General features: G+C 41.6%; 1 protein-coding gene across 1 annotated transcript in view; it reads left to right on the forward strand.

The window, feature by feature from the left end:
- The window catches only part of ABCC4 (ATP binding cassette subfamily C member 4 (PEL blood group)), a 1516984-nt gene that overhangs the window by 1102474 nt on the left and 397810 nt on the right, over nt 1-16700 (forward strand). Inside the window, exons 22-23 of the mRNA XM_085622127.1 lie at nt 2110-2229; nt 11335-11445. Of these exons, the coding sequence (XP_085478253.1) occupies nt 2110-2229; nt 11335-11445 (231 nt within the window). The remainder of the gene's footprint in view (nt 1-2109; nt 2230-11334; nt 11446-16700) is intronic.

Consider the following 16700-nt stretch of genomic DNA (forward strand, 5'->3'; position numbering starts at 1 on the left):
TTGCATTATTGCAGTAACCACATAGCTTCCAGCTCAGGGGATGAGGGCCCAAGGCACCCCAATTATAGCTCTTTTTCACTACCCATCTGGAGGTCATGGGGAACCCATGCTTCCCTTAATGTCCATGGCCCAGCTATGCCACTAGACACACCAGAAACACTCACAGAGTTCTGAGAATTTAGAATGTACTGGAGAGAAAGCAGTTACTGAGGGTCCAGCAGATGCATGTAACACCCTTTCTGCAGAAGTGGTAAGAAACCTGTATTTGAGGTCAGTGAAGTGTGCAAAAAGTACAGATGATTTGTCGCAGTGACAAAGCAAGGAAAAGGCGGTGTAATCAGTGCACGTGCACCTGGCGCTGACCTTGAGGTTAGGGCGCGTTGTGTGTAGAAATAACGTAAGCTTTTAAAAGCACCTGATGCACAGTTCCATGTGTGTCCAGCAGATCTTGGGCAATATTAAAAATGTCAAGATAAAGCACGTGATTAATGTTCCTGCTGGAGAGAGATCAGTTTTGTCTAGTGGTAGTTTTAACTCATCATTAGGTAGTGCAGAAGGTTGGTATGCCTCCTGCAAAGAACGTGTACCATGCAGATCACAGAATTGTATTTTGTGTGGCTAGCACAGTGGGTTACTGCTTTTGTCACAGACATCCTTTTGTTACTTGCATTTCATAAGTTACAATCCTAATACAGAACAGTGATCTATGAACTGTCATCAAAGAGTTGCATGGTATAGGTTAGAACGTTATGTTTTATTATCCCACAGTCTTCAATTATCCTAATGTTGCTAAAGAGGGTTTTTGGGGTAGAAATAAATTCTTATTGGTAAAGCCAACTACAACCAATGGGGTACGTTTTGTGCTTCTTCAGACCAAACTCTCTTAAAATATACTGCCTACAGGTGTGGATGACGTGATTCCTACACCTTATAATCCTCATTGTTTTATTTAACATTTTCTATAGATTGAGTTACACATGTATGATTCTTGGTCTCTGTATAAGTTGTTCGATATAAAGTGCTTCAACGCCCTACACTGGTGTGAGTAGCGCTACAAATGAAATGAATGTCAGAGAGGAGCTATGGAGAAATAAGGGGCACTATTGGAGACTAGTAATGAGGGAATTAGTGGAGAAGGAGGTAATGGGGGGGGGGGGCACCCAAAAAGGATTCTCGCACCAGGCGCCATCAGTGCCAGAGCCAGCCCTGGCAGCAAATCCTTTCCTTAGTGTTATTCCACCTGGAGAGTTAGCCTCATTCGCACAGCTAAAGTCTAAGTGGAATGCAGAGGAGGACATATGGAAATCACTATGGTAAGGCCGATTTCCCAGCATGCACGGGCGTAGCTTCAGGGTGGGTGCTTGGGTTGTTACAGCCCCAATAGATAAATAGTTGGGTACAGCTTTCAGTCGGGCATGATAAGGTCTCGGTCGGATTTCACCGTGGCTTTTCAGTCACCCAAAAACACACACACATAAACTCTCTGTTTTGAAAGTCTTCAAACATGGTTATTTTACAAAATACTGTGTTGTAAGTACCTCTCACAATCCGCACTCCTTTCCTTTCCACTGCCCCACAAGCCCCCCTCATGCCTGCTTCCCATGTAATGATTGACATGATATGTCAGCGTAATTGTTGGAAAATCTGAATCCCCCCACCCCAGTCTACGCCCCTGTCTGCATGTTATTGTCCCAAAAACTCATATTTCCTCCTGTTATCTCCCCCTCTGAAATTAATGGGACCTCCGGTAACAATAAATCCAGTTGAGGGCATTAACGGACATTTATTTTGAGCCCTGTCGTAATGAGGGCCTTGAAGTCCGAATTGCCAGCTGTGTGTGTGTTTGTGTAGATTGACATAATATATGTATTCATTACTGAGTGGACCCTTTTTAGAAGCTCACAACCCCTCACCTTATTTGTGCTATAAATAATTTTCGAGCATTTTAAGATGGGAACGATTAATTTGCGTCTCTTTAACGGTAAGTAGTCTGTGTACGAAGGCTTGTTCAAATGTTATGTGGCATTTATGATAAAAATACGTGTATTAGCGGAGGCAGATTATGTTCCGCTTCTTTACCCCCCAGTCATTCTCGTGTTTGCTTTGCAGCCCGAAGCCCGGTCTTCTCCCTCTTGTCTTCCTCACTTCAAGGGCTCTGGACAATCCGGGCCTTCAAATCCGAGCAGAGGTTCCAGGAGCTGTTCGACGCTCAGCAGGACCTTCACTCAGGTGGGTGACGCGTGGAAACACTGCGCGTGCTAGTTGTCCATGTGTGTTTTTTAAAATAGAGAATAAGACCAAAGTAATCAACTTATTGGCATAAAGCTGCTGCGAAAGCGGCGATAATGGGCTTGATAATATGCCACAGAGAATTCCAATAGAAGCCCATGTTGACACCAGAACATGGGCTTCTATGGGAATTCTCAAGGGCATATTATCAAGCCCATTATCGCCGCTTTAGCGGCAGTTTTCTGCTGCTAAAGCGGCGATATTTTTAACCCCGTTTCTTGATAATATGCCCCTAAATTCCTTCTGGTGGCAAAACGTAATGAATACCTATCATATAAAAACAAAAATAAGTACTGCAGGTCGTCCACTATTATGAATGTAAAAATCTACACTGCAGTGTTATCTTGCGAGTCCTCAAAAGGGACTGGATAATTTGTTCCAAGCTCTTCCATAAGAGGAAGTGTCAGATAAGTTTTTTATTTTGTTTTATATAGCGCGAACTAGACCCGAGAAATCGGGTATCAGAGCGCTTTACATGGGCACGAGTTTCGTTCAGATGGACACATTCATTTTTGTTAGGAACGGGGAGATTAAGGGGCATATTATCAAGAAACGACGTTACAATTATCGCCGCATTAGCGGCAGAAAACTGCCGCTAAAGCGGCGATAATGGGCTTGATAATATGCCCTTGAGAATTCCCATAGAAGCCCAGGTTCTGGTGTCAACATGGGCTTCTATTGGAATTCTCTGCGGCATATTATCAATCCCATTATCGCCGCTTTAGCGGCAGTTTTCTGCCGCTAAAGCGGCGATAATTTTAACGCCGTGCTTGATAATATGCCCCCATGTGATTTGCCCAGAATCACAGGATGTTGAGCGTCGTTGTTGAGATTCGACCCCAGTTCCCCAGATTTGAGGTCGACCACCCTAGCCCTAGGGTTACATCCTTTAAACATCAGTTAACTCTCATTTGTGGCTATTGGTCGCAATCGACAGCTGCAGTTGAATGGTAGTGAGGATTGTCACTTTCACGGGCGTTTCAGAAGTGATCTGAACAATTATTCTCATCAGGAGCTGTGATGGTGCTGCTAAGGTAACCATTAGTTCTAGCGATATCTGTGTACTTAACTATGGTGAAGGAATCATCTAAGAGGAGAGATGTAAGGTGAAGGTAGAGAAGAAGGCCCAGATTTACTAATATTCTGTGTTCAATTGAATATAAACTTTCATCGGCTTTAGAAATAAAATCCATAAAAGTGCAACAAATAATTAGATATACATCAGATATACATCAGTTAAAAAGCCGACCTCAAAATGTTACAATGATCGTTGTTTAAAAAATAGATAAAAACAAATATAAAAAAATAAACAGTTTTAAAAACCACCAATAAAACTATGAAGACAGTTACAAAAAAAGGCATTACAGAAACAGGGATTGACCTATACACCCAAGACTATTAATCACAACTATTTCTAAACCTAACTGCAGCTTATAAAAAAGAAAGAACATTCAGTACAATATCTCCCGAAGCATTTGTAAGTAAATAAGGTCTGGGCAGACCTGAGGAAAATTAGCCCTTTTTAATGTGAGAAGGATATATTGCTTCCTGGGTACCACAGGTATCACATAAAAACTGCAAACCATTATAAAATGTAACATGTCCTGTAGAGACATTCCCATCACTGCCACAGGTCAAAAGATTATGGCCCCTGTTTACCCCTCGAGGGTAAGATTTTGTGTTATTTTGGCATTTAATCAGCCACTCAAGGTCGATTTGCGTGGCTTTGCGTGCTTTAGTAAATACAAAGTAACGCATGACCTGCATAGTGAAGGCATTATGTGGGTAGAGCAAGTGCATCTCCGTGCATCCACCCATGTATTTTGACACATACTCAAATTCACAAAGACTTGGAAAACTGTGTTGGGTCTAAATGGTGCGCCGACCCTAGAGGCTTAAAAAGGAGAAGTATCTTTTTTGCTCTTCGTTACTTCCTGCATCACACATAGAAAGAGGAATATGCCTCTAAGGACTGTTTTTGAGCAGGAAATTATTCCTTAATGAACAAAAACAATCCTGCCAATAATATAGGCACACTTGCACCATAGCGCAAAGGTGCCAGCGTTAGTGCTAGGAAGCCAGAAGTGTGCCAGCACCTAGAGGGAGCTGAACAGTGCCATATATTGGTAAATATGGTGCAGTTCAGCTCTCTCCCATCCTCGCAGCGGCTTGCCTTGCTTGACTGTGTTGCATAAGCTAATAGTAAATATGCCCTGAAGTGTCTAGAAATGGCATGGCCACAAGGGAGGGCAGAGAACTTTGCAGTGATGCTCCTAGTATGGAACAGGCATAGATAAAGACTGGGAGGGATAAGGAAAGGTTTAGAGAGGGACATCCACCCCCCTACAAAAGAGTAGGCCCATTCTTATTTGCAAACCACACTTCTAAAACAGCTGCCACCAAAAAGTTCCCAAAAGAGACTTAAATGTACTCCAGCTCAGACATAGAGTTGGTCCAGCACCACACACGACCACATATGGCCAACCATTAGTACCTCAACACCCTCTCATTGTACATAATTGAAGCTGGAACTTAAAATAAGTCCCTATAGGAAACAATTGTTAAATAATTCAATTTATTTTGACTTTTTAGAAATACACATACATTTAGTTTAGCATTTAAACAAAATATATCAATAATAAAACAATATTTTATTATGCAATTATCACTTTTCAATTTAAAAATAAATGTAAATTATTATTTTTAAATAATGAAACAGATTTAAATTGGTTTAGACTTAACTTTTATTGATATGAATACATAATAAATGAATATAAATATTTTATTTTTGGTGGAGCTTTTTAAATAAATCTTATAAATATAATTTTAATTTATTTAAATTAATTCAGTTTTTAAATCAAAATTAAGTTAGCAGTGCTGTAGCTTTTTACTTTTGTTCTACATTCAAAATAAATATATATGATAAGTTTACATTACTTTTTAACATAAAATGTTTTTACTATATTTTTGTAAAGTTTAAAAAACTTTAAAACAATTCTCTATACATTACATAGAGAGATCTGTGCCTCAATGAAGGAGACTTGCAACTACAGTTGGAAAGTTACTAGTAGTATCTTTGCACTTGTGAATTTGGCTTCAGCCACTGTTTCAATGGGTGGGAACATGTATGTATACACTTTGTAGTAAATATACACTTGGAAATGGTGAATAGCAAACCGTAGTACATTTACTACAAAGTTCGAGAGTAAATTTGTATTTGTAGATTTACTCACGTGTAAATTTACCTTCCTAAATAGGTCCCTTGGACTATGACTGAGAAGTTGGCCACCTTGCAACTGTGTTATTTCATTTTAATGTTCAAAAGCTTTGCAAAATGCAAAGCGTTTGAAGTTTTAAAAAAAAGATGGCAGCGTTAGTAGTCTTTAAAAGCTGCAGGAAATTCTGCTCTGAGCTGCTCCATCTGACAAGTAAAGTGGTGTATCTTGGCAGTTGTCCCCTGCTTAGAACCCTTCAGTAAATCCAAGGGAGCCCTTGCCCTGTCTCCTCCCCATGCAAGATGCCTCTGTTCAAAGCTCTGCAGCAGCTTCACACTTTTCTCTCCTCTTGCACCACTCCACACCAAGCCCCGCCCCTTCTCAGACATGCTCCAATGCCCATTTGCATCGTTCTCTATCCATCGCCTGTATTCTGGAGCTTTACCATTTGAATCTTGTAAAGCTAACATAACATCCCTTTATTCGATTGAACAATTGCATTTATACCCTTTGCTGGTATTGAGATGCTGACCCTCATCTACGATGAGGCAGCAATTATTGCTGAGGGTGTTTTTTCCTTAATATGGAATGAAAAAGTCTGAACACGGCTATAGACATAGAAAAAATATTTAGGTACTCCAGGCTGATGGTAATGTCTTTAAGGCTCTTGCTACTGCTAAGTACTTTTATCTCAAACAGTATTTAGTCAGTGATGTCAATGCTGCAAGTAGTAATAGTTGCAGCAAGTTAATCGTTTAATCGTTCTGGAGACCGCCCCAGTTTAGGAAACCAGCTTGAAGTCAGACAAAACAAAGGATAATAACTCGATCTTCAGTTGTAGCATCAACTGCCTCATTGGATAAGAGCTTTTGTAATCTCTACAGATTGTGACAGCAGGAGAAGGATGAATGTATCAAATTCTACAGGGAGTGAAGGAGAATGACCACTAACCAGTGGGTCCTATAGATAATGAAAAATAGTTGCTTTTTAATCTTTGAAAATCTTTCTGACAAACTGTCTTCTACTCCCAAATACAAGAACATATTAACTCAGCAAAGAACCTGTAGAAGAAGTTTCTAAAATACTGTACAAAAAACACATAAAAAATGTTTCACGAGAGAACGGGATTCTTCTTCATATTCTTTACTGCTAAGGAGTCTCAACAAGTATATGAGAAGAGAAAAGTTTAGGATAATTTTTTTGCCACTAAATCTTGCGGTGTTAAAAAATGACCATTGGATGGTATTTTGGGATATGCAGCACACATTTTCCACATGCATTTTTCTACAGCACACAGGCAATAATTTTGCTCTGTAGCAGAATGTTGGCAATGCCCATTCATGGTATCATTTTCCCTTCACATTGTCAATTCAGGTGTTCATGAGGATGTGAGAGGTGGTGGCTTCTCCTCATTGTTGCAGGGAGTGCAGTTGTTCTCTCACATGGCTGACAAGCTCCCAAACAGTGTTGGCCAGGAAGGGGTGCTTGTTTTATTTCAGACAATGATTAGTTTGGCCAAAAGATTACATTATCTCTGAACCTTCAAAAATCAAAACTGGTACTAACCAAGGGAGCGTAACTATTTGGAGTTGTGATGGACACTTCATTGATGGCATCTTGTTCTTTCGGGTTCTGTGCATCACATAGCAGAGATGTCTAATTTGTTCAGGCATGCGTGGACAGTTCAGAGGGTTCTGAATTTGAGGATGTCATCCATTTGCACAGGAAGTGACATCCTCGGACTTTACGTCATCTATCTTCACAGGAAGTGACATCACAGGTTTCCAGCCAAAACTCTCTTTAAAAGAAGAAGCCAAGCAAGAGGACTTCATTTCCCGTCATCCATCTGCACAGCAAGTGACATCACTGGACTTCCCATAATCCATCTGCACAGGAGGTGACATCACTATTTTCCCACCAAGACTCTCTTTAAAAGAAGAAGCCAAGCAAGAGGACATCCATTCCCATCATCCATCTGCAGAGAAAGTGACATCACTGAATCTCCCATCATCAATCTGCACAGGAAGTCACATCACTGGTTTCTCGTTAAAACCCTGTTTAAAAGAAGAAGCCAAGCAAGAGAACTTTATTTCCCATCATCAATCTGTACAGGAAATGACATCACTGGATTTCCCATCATCCATTTGGCACAGCAAGAGACATCACTGGTTTCCCACCCATCATACCCTGAACTCCTCCCTCCTCTCAGGACCTATTTATTGGCAGCTGCAGTGCGAAGGCACACCAAACATAGGTCCGCTTGTGCCCGCCCACACCTGGACCACACGCAGTACCAGGAACCCTGGTTCTCTCCCCACCCTCTGATGCCATTCTGCACTCCTCCATACTCTTAAACCTGACTGCCGCTCACAGCACTGCTGCCATACTGCACCACAGAACACATAAGGAGTGTTCACGTATGCGTCCTGCTTTTTCTCATGCACTCTCCCACACCCTGAACCCACCACTCACATGTCAACAGCATCCAGCACCCTACTCGCTCACACACACCAAGTACAACACCACGCTCGCATGCATGCTCCTCAACACTGGCTCGCTCACCAAACATTCCATGGCCATATAGGACCTACTGCACAACCACGCTCCGAACCTGCTGTTTCTCACAGAAACATGGCTAAGCCCAACCTGTGCACCATGCATCACTACCTCCATCCGCGCTGGCTACAACATCATTAGCCAAGAATTGAGACATAATGGAGCGGTGCACCACCATAATGTTCTGTTTAAGTCACACCAAGTGGTCAATTTTCTTCAATGGAAATGCTCTTTATTGTAATGATCCAACAGAAATATGAAGACAATCTCAGCCAACGCGTTTCGTTCAGGAATTGAACTTCGTCAGGGCATGCGCAACGATGAATAATAACTCCACAGTAAGGCAACTCTCTGTATTGGTGAAGAATAGTCTCAGGAAAAGCCAATGTCGCTAAAGTAGCAATCCCACATCATATGGCGGGTCTGAGGATAAAGCAATTGCCTCCTTGATAAGGGCACAATGGTTGGTTCTGGAGCCATCAAGGAGGCAATTGCTTTATCCTGTTGGATTATTACAATAAAGAGCATTTCCATTGAAGAAAATTGACCCCTTGGTGTGACTTAAACAGAACATTATGGTGGTGCACCGCTCCATTATCTATCAATTTTTGTTTATCTGCTTGGCAGTTTGCGTCCTTTAACGGCGGATGCATGAGCAGTTTGTGCACACTATTTGTAACCATATTATTAACTACACCTAACGGGAACACAGTAAAGAGGTGCGGCCTTTGGAGTCCGCCGTTAGTCCTTGTTTTCATTAGCCAAGAATGTCAGCACAAGCCTGGATGTTGAATCACCATCATATTCAAAGATATCAACTGCACCACCTACACAGGCTCTCCCACCAGCTACATGGAACACCTTACAATCAGGATACATGCCACCGCCAACTTTTCCCTGGACAGAACCCTCATATACAGATCATCTTGACCTGAACCAATTTCATTGCGACATCTTGAACTTCGTTGCACCCCTCATCATCAAATCCAGCACCTTCACCCTCCTCAGACACCTTGGCGTTCACTTAGTAGACTGCATCAACCAAAACTCTTCGGCTCTTCTAGAAAACCCCAGAAACTGTGGCCTCAACCAGCATGTTACAAAACCCACCCACACCGCCAGATACTTATTGGACCTGATCTTATCCTCAGTCAGCAACATCACAATCAAAAGCCCAGCAACTATGACCTGGACTGACCATGCAATTGTCAGTTTCAGTATACCCTTTCTGTACCATCACAGACTACCACCACATTAACCGCTCTCCGGAGCTGGAAAAGCTTCTCAGATGAGGGGTGGGCTTCAGCCTTCTCTGAGCATCAGCCAGAGCTCACCAGCAACTTGCTGAAAGCCATAGGTTTGAGTGTGCATCTGGAGAACCTGGATGTGAGTTATGATTTTTGACAGCGTTAGCTTCATTTCTTTATCAGTCTGTTGTAGGTAAGGGCTACCGGTTTGGCTTTGCTTCTGTATGTGAGGTGTTTAAGTTTTGGTACTGCCATAGAAAACTACTGCACCACATTAGATAAGCAAATGTGCAGGTGTAGGATCTCCTAAGTTAGTCAAAGAGGCCATAATGCATTGGTATGGGGTCATCCCCATGGGTGTCTTATGTTGAGCCTGTTTATTTGGTAGGAGAGTGCAGCGCTGAAGCAAAAGCTCTCAATATGATTCATTTTTATACAATCATAGTTGCCATTTTGATAAAGTTCATATGTTTTTTAGATGGGATCTGCTCCCAAAGACCTCTAAAGACCTCATTGGAATTCCCCTAGTTCTGCTCTTCCGAATTTGCTTAAAAGGGATCTATTGAAGATTCAGTGTTTCCCTAAATCTACAATCTGGTATTTGCTTTCACATGTTTTCATTTCATTTAGATTGTCTTTAACAGATTCAGGAGGTTTCAGACAATAACGATCATGTTGGCTTCGGGAGCCTGTTATTGGAATCTGACTTCTCAGCAAGTGGAGGTTAATTAGGCTTTTTGTCTTTCCATCAGTATTTCACGGTAAAGGGGAATGTTGTTTTATCCAGAACAAACAGCCTATAGTCATCTGCATGCTCCCGATAGGCTAAACTTGTCTTTTCTTGATTTCTTTCATGAGGCACTGAATGTGATGGTGGATATCAGACAGAAGAGTGCCATGCATCCTTATTAATGTAGATAGATGAAGATCATTAAAACTCTTACTGGTATGATCAAAGGCATGTGATTTCAGTTTATACTTAATCATCTGAAGTGCTGAATTTTCCTTGCACAGCCTCATGAGAAATTAAGAGGAGAGTTGTATACACATTCCATTTTTCTGAGGAAGCTGGAATAATCTTTCTCTGTTTGAGATCCTTATGATAATTTAGTTTCTGAAAAGGTTGCAACCATTACCTCTTTGTTGTACCTCATCAACTCTGTGTTGACTCAGTTAATAGATATACCACAATGTCAAATTTCCTGCACAGAATGGCAACGTTCTGTAGGATACTCAGTGAGTTCTAGGCTTGTCAGCATATATAGCTTACACTATCTTTTTTCAACAATCAAGGTGACTTTTAGATTAAAACCATCCTTGCTTACTGTTGTGGGTATGTTATCAGTGTTAAATAAATCTGTTTAATTGTAATCCTTCTTTCTGGTGCTTAACTCCTATGAGATGGTCAAGTGGGTACATTTAGTATGGCTAAGAGGAAATGGATTCCTTACACCTCTAGGTTTGTGGCTATTGAATTGAAAGACATATTTTTGTCAACAAGCGGAGTGCTGGCAAGTGCATGGTTGTTATGAAACAGACATTTTGTAGATTAATTGTAGCTCAATACGTTGAGTTGTAGTTCCCTGATACTATTTTTATATCCCTTCTGAAATATCGCCTGTGTATTAAGCCCTGTCAGGGAAGAGGTGTGACATCTATTAGGAACCCAGTGATGCTTCTGTACATAAATAATGAATGACTGCTCAACACGAGATTCCATGCGGTACTGGTACATCCTCCACTGCATGGCTAGATACGTTTGCTGCTACAGTACTTGGCTCAAGACTCACATACATTCTATTATTATTTTGCTATCTTGTTTATCACTTCTTAAGATGATGCCCAACACATTGCTCTTTTAGTAAGGGGCAGTATTAAAATTGAGTCAATGTTACATTAAGTAGTTTTATTATATCCACCAAATGCTGAGGATGAGATGTGATGTGTTGACAATACTATTTTACTATTGTTATGTTCCAAATTTGAATATTAGTGTATCTAATATACATGTATGTCTTTTTTCTCAGAGGCATGGTTCTTATTTTTAACTACCACGCGGTGGCTTGCTGTGCGCCTGGATGCCATCTGTGCAATATTTGTTGTCATCACTGCCTTTGGTTCTCTACTGCTTGCAAATAGTAAGTGCAAATGTTAAAATGTATGCCTATTGATCTCTATCAGTTCATGAGTGGAATTAAATTTTTGAGGGCTCAGTTGCTGTCATTTGTTGTTCTACGGGTAAATCTACTGACGATGAGTTAGTATGTGTTAAGCGTTTGTTGTTTCAACTCACGTCTTTGAATTCACTGCGGTAGTGTATTCATTGTTTTAAATTTATCATTATTAGATTTATAGTGAAAACAAAATTCAAATGCAAAGATATCATGTAACAACACTATTATCAGTGCAAAATCACCACAGTAATACACAAGCACCTCCTCAGCTCTGTTTGTGGAAGTTGCGTCTTCTCTCCTTTTCTTCTGAGTCTATATTAGATGTCCACTGACTAAAGGAGCTTGAATACTCTTCTCTTTACTGTAGAGCTCTGACGTGCGATATGAATGTATCTCAAGACATAAAAAACTTTAACATGGAATGACAAGCACACAAAAACTGTTACCATCATTGTCAGGAGGCATGCTGTGGGCCAAACTGAAACACACTGCTTTCAAATCACTGCAGTTTCGGTTGCTCAATTTTGGTACTCATGTAGAAATGGCCAAGCTTCCTTTCCCTTCCTGAAAATGTAGTGATTCTCATTTTAACTCATAGGATGGAAAAATATCCCAACTTTAATTCTGAAAGCTGTGAACACCTTCCTCAGGGTCTCTAAAACCATTCTCTTATCTCAGCATGGCTACACACCTCAAGAAATATCTAGAGATAGGAACCACCTGGAAAATGTTCCCTTAAATCCTGATATATCTTGGTCAATCTCATGTTTCAGATGGGGAACAATTGTAAGCCATCCGATCATCGTTAGCTGGTCCCTGTTAGTTCTGCTACAGTAGCATTCAACACCCTTTGGGTGGCTCTTTTGCAGTAAAGTGTACCCATCTTCCAACAAAGTTTCCATAAATCCTTTGATGTCTGATTCCTCCACTCCCAAAATGAAGCTCAGATAAGCAGACTTCATAAAATTCTCCATCTTCTCCATACAACCCCTCAAGGATCTGTTCTTTATAAGAGCAGCATTCAGAGTTCTAATCCCTCAAACTTCAGAAGCAACATCCCAAGACCTAATATGACACTGTCAAACACTGACCTTAAGCTCATGCACTCTCAGTTTTCAAGATTCCAACATAAGTATGTCCAATTTGACATTAATTCCAACAGTATTTTTTTCTATTACCCAGTATTTTTAGAAGAACATTTTTGACGATGAGAAGAAATAGGGTCTTCTGCTTCTATGGAATCCCATCTCCGTTGATCCCTCATTCAGAAAAAAAAGTCAGAAGTTCCTTTATGCTCAATGTTCATCGTGCTTTTTTATGACTAGGGGTTATCATCAAGGACTAGACAAAAAGACTACCAGAGTAGAAATACATGCCCTAAATTTCCATAATAGACCAGAATGCACCATATAAGGGATGCTCCTTTTATCACCATTGTTTTGTGAGGGAACATGTCCAATTTCCCTCTATTCTTAAGTCTGACTTTGTCTTCTGCACCCACTTCAAAATGGCTGCTACATGTGCTCTAGGGCCAAAAAATGTAATCCTAACATGGTGTGTGCTCAGTGTTCTAAACGTCCCCATGCCCTGTCATGGAATGATTGGCACTAACACCTCTGATAATCAAGATCCAGTCCTGCTACCCACCAACACCCAAGGAGGTAACATGAAGTATGGATCCAACTGGCAGCTCTCTGGCATGAAGATGTACAGAGCCACAATAAAATAGGGCAGAGTGCAGCGTCCCATAAGTACCATTTCATGTTAGGGCTGCACAGACCTTCAAACAGGGTCTGACTCTGCAAAATTCTTCTGTGCAGTTGGTGCGCGTTAGTATTTATCTCTGGACTTACAGTCCAGTTAACTAGACCCTAAAAAACAGCTCATTTCGTCTTGGGTTCAGGAGTTACTGGGGTAATGGTCACCCTACTCCGTCTCTAACAATGTCTCCCATCATAATCAATTTATGATAATGAAATAAAACCCACAAATAGATAGGTCATATTATTTTTGTTTATTTTAGCATCTTAAGCATTTGTTATAGATTAGCATAGTCCAGTTTTATCATCATAATACATAGATCAGTGACTTATATTTTAGTAAGTAAGACACCATGACCCTATATACTTTGAGAATACTTCTGTCATGATCTTTCCATATTATTCCTAGGCAGTTCAATAGAAGCGTAATTCATACCTGACCATGAGACTTGAACATCAGGTACATGCTCCTTTTCTTTGCCAATTAAAGGTTTCAGCAAATCGACAGGACGTCTTCTTTAGTGGTACATGCGAATAGGTACCTATAAGAGAAGGATCTCCGGAGAAGGGAGCCGACCTCCAGTGGCTCAGACTGAGGAATGCTTGATGTTGAAGAAATCTCAGAGATACTGAGGGCAGAGCAGCTACAGTGGCACAGTGGAGCTCTGCACAGTTAAAATCACTGACCTTAACAGATCACTGACTACGATAAGATATCACCTGAGATTGACTCTTCTATAGTGAACTTCATGGCAGGCTCGCCCCTCATCCTTCATATCACCCTATTGCCATTGGAGAAGCTCATCTGAAATGCACATGCCTACAAGATGCTCAAGTATTATATCACTATACTGCCCCCACAACAACAATCTACTTGTATAAACAGTTATACTCGTTAGGGAAGTTACAAGCTAAATTTTCAGCAAGTAGGGCCTGTTTCTCTGTTCAGATACACCATCTTCCACTTCTGTCACTGCATCTCTAGCATGAATACTGAAGTAGACCCGTTTAGCAATCTTGCAAGCTATTTTTCTAATAAGTGCGGATCCTGTCTCCACACTTTTCTTCCTCCTTTTCTTTGCTACTCAGTTCTTTGTTAATATGTTCTAAACTGTAGGAAATGTTGGATGAAGCTAATAAAAACATTGCTCAGGGAGATTATAATGTGACAGATTCTGGCCCTAACTGCAAAACATGGCTAGAATGATCCAATGCTTCTAAACACATAGTGGAGTCAATGCAGATTGAGCAGAAATCACGGGACCTACTCTGTCACTCAGGGTAATGAAGACTTCACATTGATGTGTCCCACTTTAATGAAATACAGATGTCCTGAGGTCCTGCAGGTGTACATACCACCGCAACACAAACAGGGCACTTAATACAAGTTTATCATTTGAAAAGTAAGAGAAATGGCAAGTTCACACCTGTATTTGACAGAAATGGGTGCATTTTGTGAGAAATACATCTAAGAGATGGGGGGCTGTGAAAGTCACATAAAAAGGGAAGAGGCTAAAATTCTGCTCCTTTCATAGTGGGTTGCTCACATGGGTCAAGCCTCGGGTTCCCTAATGTTTCACCAATGCAGGTGTAGACCAGGAAGGCAGATGTGTTATGATAATGGGTATGTTAGATGGTGACCCCCTCACACTATGCATTAAATGTCATGCCAGTGATTATGTTGACTAAACTTTTAACTACTCTATCGCTTGAAATGTTGACACCAGCAATATGGGAAGTTGGTTTTAATTGTACCACTGATGGTGCATTGGACAGGTCCCTTCCCCGACCTCCATGGTGACCTGAAGTCAAAATGGTACAGAATTTTAGGAAGTGAATGAGTAAATGGGAGCAACTTGATGTTTTGATGGGACTCTCCTCCTGTATATCAAGACGGTATGTACAGTAGGACCAACCTTGATGAAAGTGATCTTGGCACAGGAGAAGATCCTAAGAGACCTTGAGACTAGACTGATCCATAACCAGACCCTAACAAAAGCTCTTATGGAGCACAGGGAGGAACATGCTTAATTTGGAGAAAAGATGAGGGCTCAGATGTAAGACCAGCAAAATTTTGCCTCGCAAACAGCAACTCATTTGCGAGTCACAATTTGCGAGGTGCAATTTGCCATGTACAATAGTGTGTGTAACACTGTTTGCGATTTTCAATGGGGTCGCAAATTGCGAGGCTCGGTAATATTAATGAGCCTCTCGCAATTTGTGAGCCCATTGGTAATGACAAGCCCTCCCAGGGGGCTCAGCAGACCACCATGTCTGGGACTGATTTTAAATAATGCAGTTTTTTTTTAAATGCAGCTAGTTTTCCTTAAAGAAAAACGGGATGCAATTATTATTTTTTTAAATGATACGTTTTCGTTACATTTTTTAAGGGCAGGTAGTGTTCCCTGGGACCACTGCCTGCCCTTAAAAAATATTTTTTGAGACAGTCACAAAGTGTAAGGGGTCCCCTTGGGGACACCTTCCAAATTGCGACTGCATTACCACCCTCTTGAAGAGGGTGGTAATTTGCGAGTGTTTTGCGACCACAAAACATTTGTACATTGATTTGCGGATGCAATTAGGAAGGGAACGCCCCTGTGCCCGGTGCAGGGTGCTGTAACCTCGCGATTCTATGCATGCAGCGGCTCAGTGACAATCGTCCAGACAACGTTGGTGAGACCAAGGCCTTTGATGCAGGGTGAAGCAGTGCTGGTAAGTTGGGGTGCAGGCGACAGATTCGGTCAATGTTCGGGTCGGACAGTGACAGTGTCAGTGATGGCAAGGTGAAGCGAGGCGGTGCAGAGTGCTGTGCCCACAACACGCGGTACAAGCAACGGCTCGATGACGATTGTTTAGACTGCGTTGGTGAGACCAAGACATATAATGCAGGGTGAGGTGGTGCCTTCTGCAGGGCCTTGAGGACACGGGATCCTGCGACCGATTGGTGACAGAGTTGGTTGCCCTTTTCTTCTGTGGCTACTGAAACCTGCGGTTCCAGAGACGGGACCCAGAAAGATGGTGAGGTCTTTGCTGTTCCTGAGACCTCTTGAACAGGGGGAAAACTCCAGTTCCAAGCCCTTAGAGATACTTTCTCAAGCAGGATACACACACAGTCCCTCTCCTTGGCAGAAACAGCTTCTGCAGGCCAACCCCAGGCAGCGCACAGCAAAGGGGCAGTAATCCTCCTCTAGTTTCTGCCAGCTCTTCTCCTTGGCAGAGGTTCCTCTTGAAGTCCAAAAGTGATAAAAAGTTCAGGGGTCTGGGTTCCAACATTTATAGTCCATTTCTTTTTGTGCTCTGGTGTCAGAGAGGCTCTGTGCTCAGTCCAAACCAGTTCTGTCTTCTCTGTTGCAGCTTCCCGGCTGGAGGTGGAGACACCCTTATGGCAGATCAGCCTCATTCAGGGGAAAGGAAATCTCCTCACCTTACTCTAAATGAAGCCCAGGTCTATTCAGCCCA

The sequence above is a fragment of the Triturus cristatus genome, chromosome 8 (assembly GCF_964204655.1).
Source record: "Triturus cristatus chromosome 8, aTriCri1.1, whole genome shotgun sequence".
Classification (NCBI taxonomy): Eukaryota; Metazoa; Chordata; class Amphibia; order Caudata; family Salamandridae; genus Triturus; species Triturus cristatus.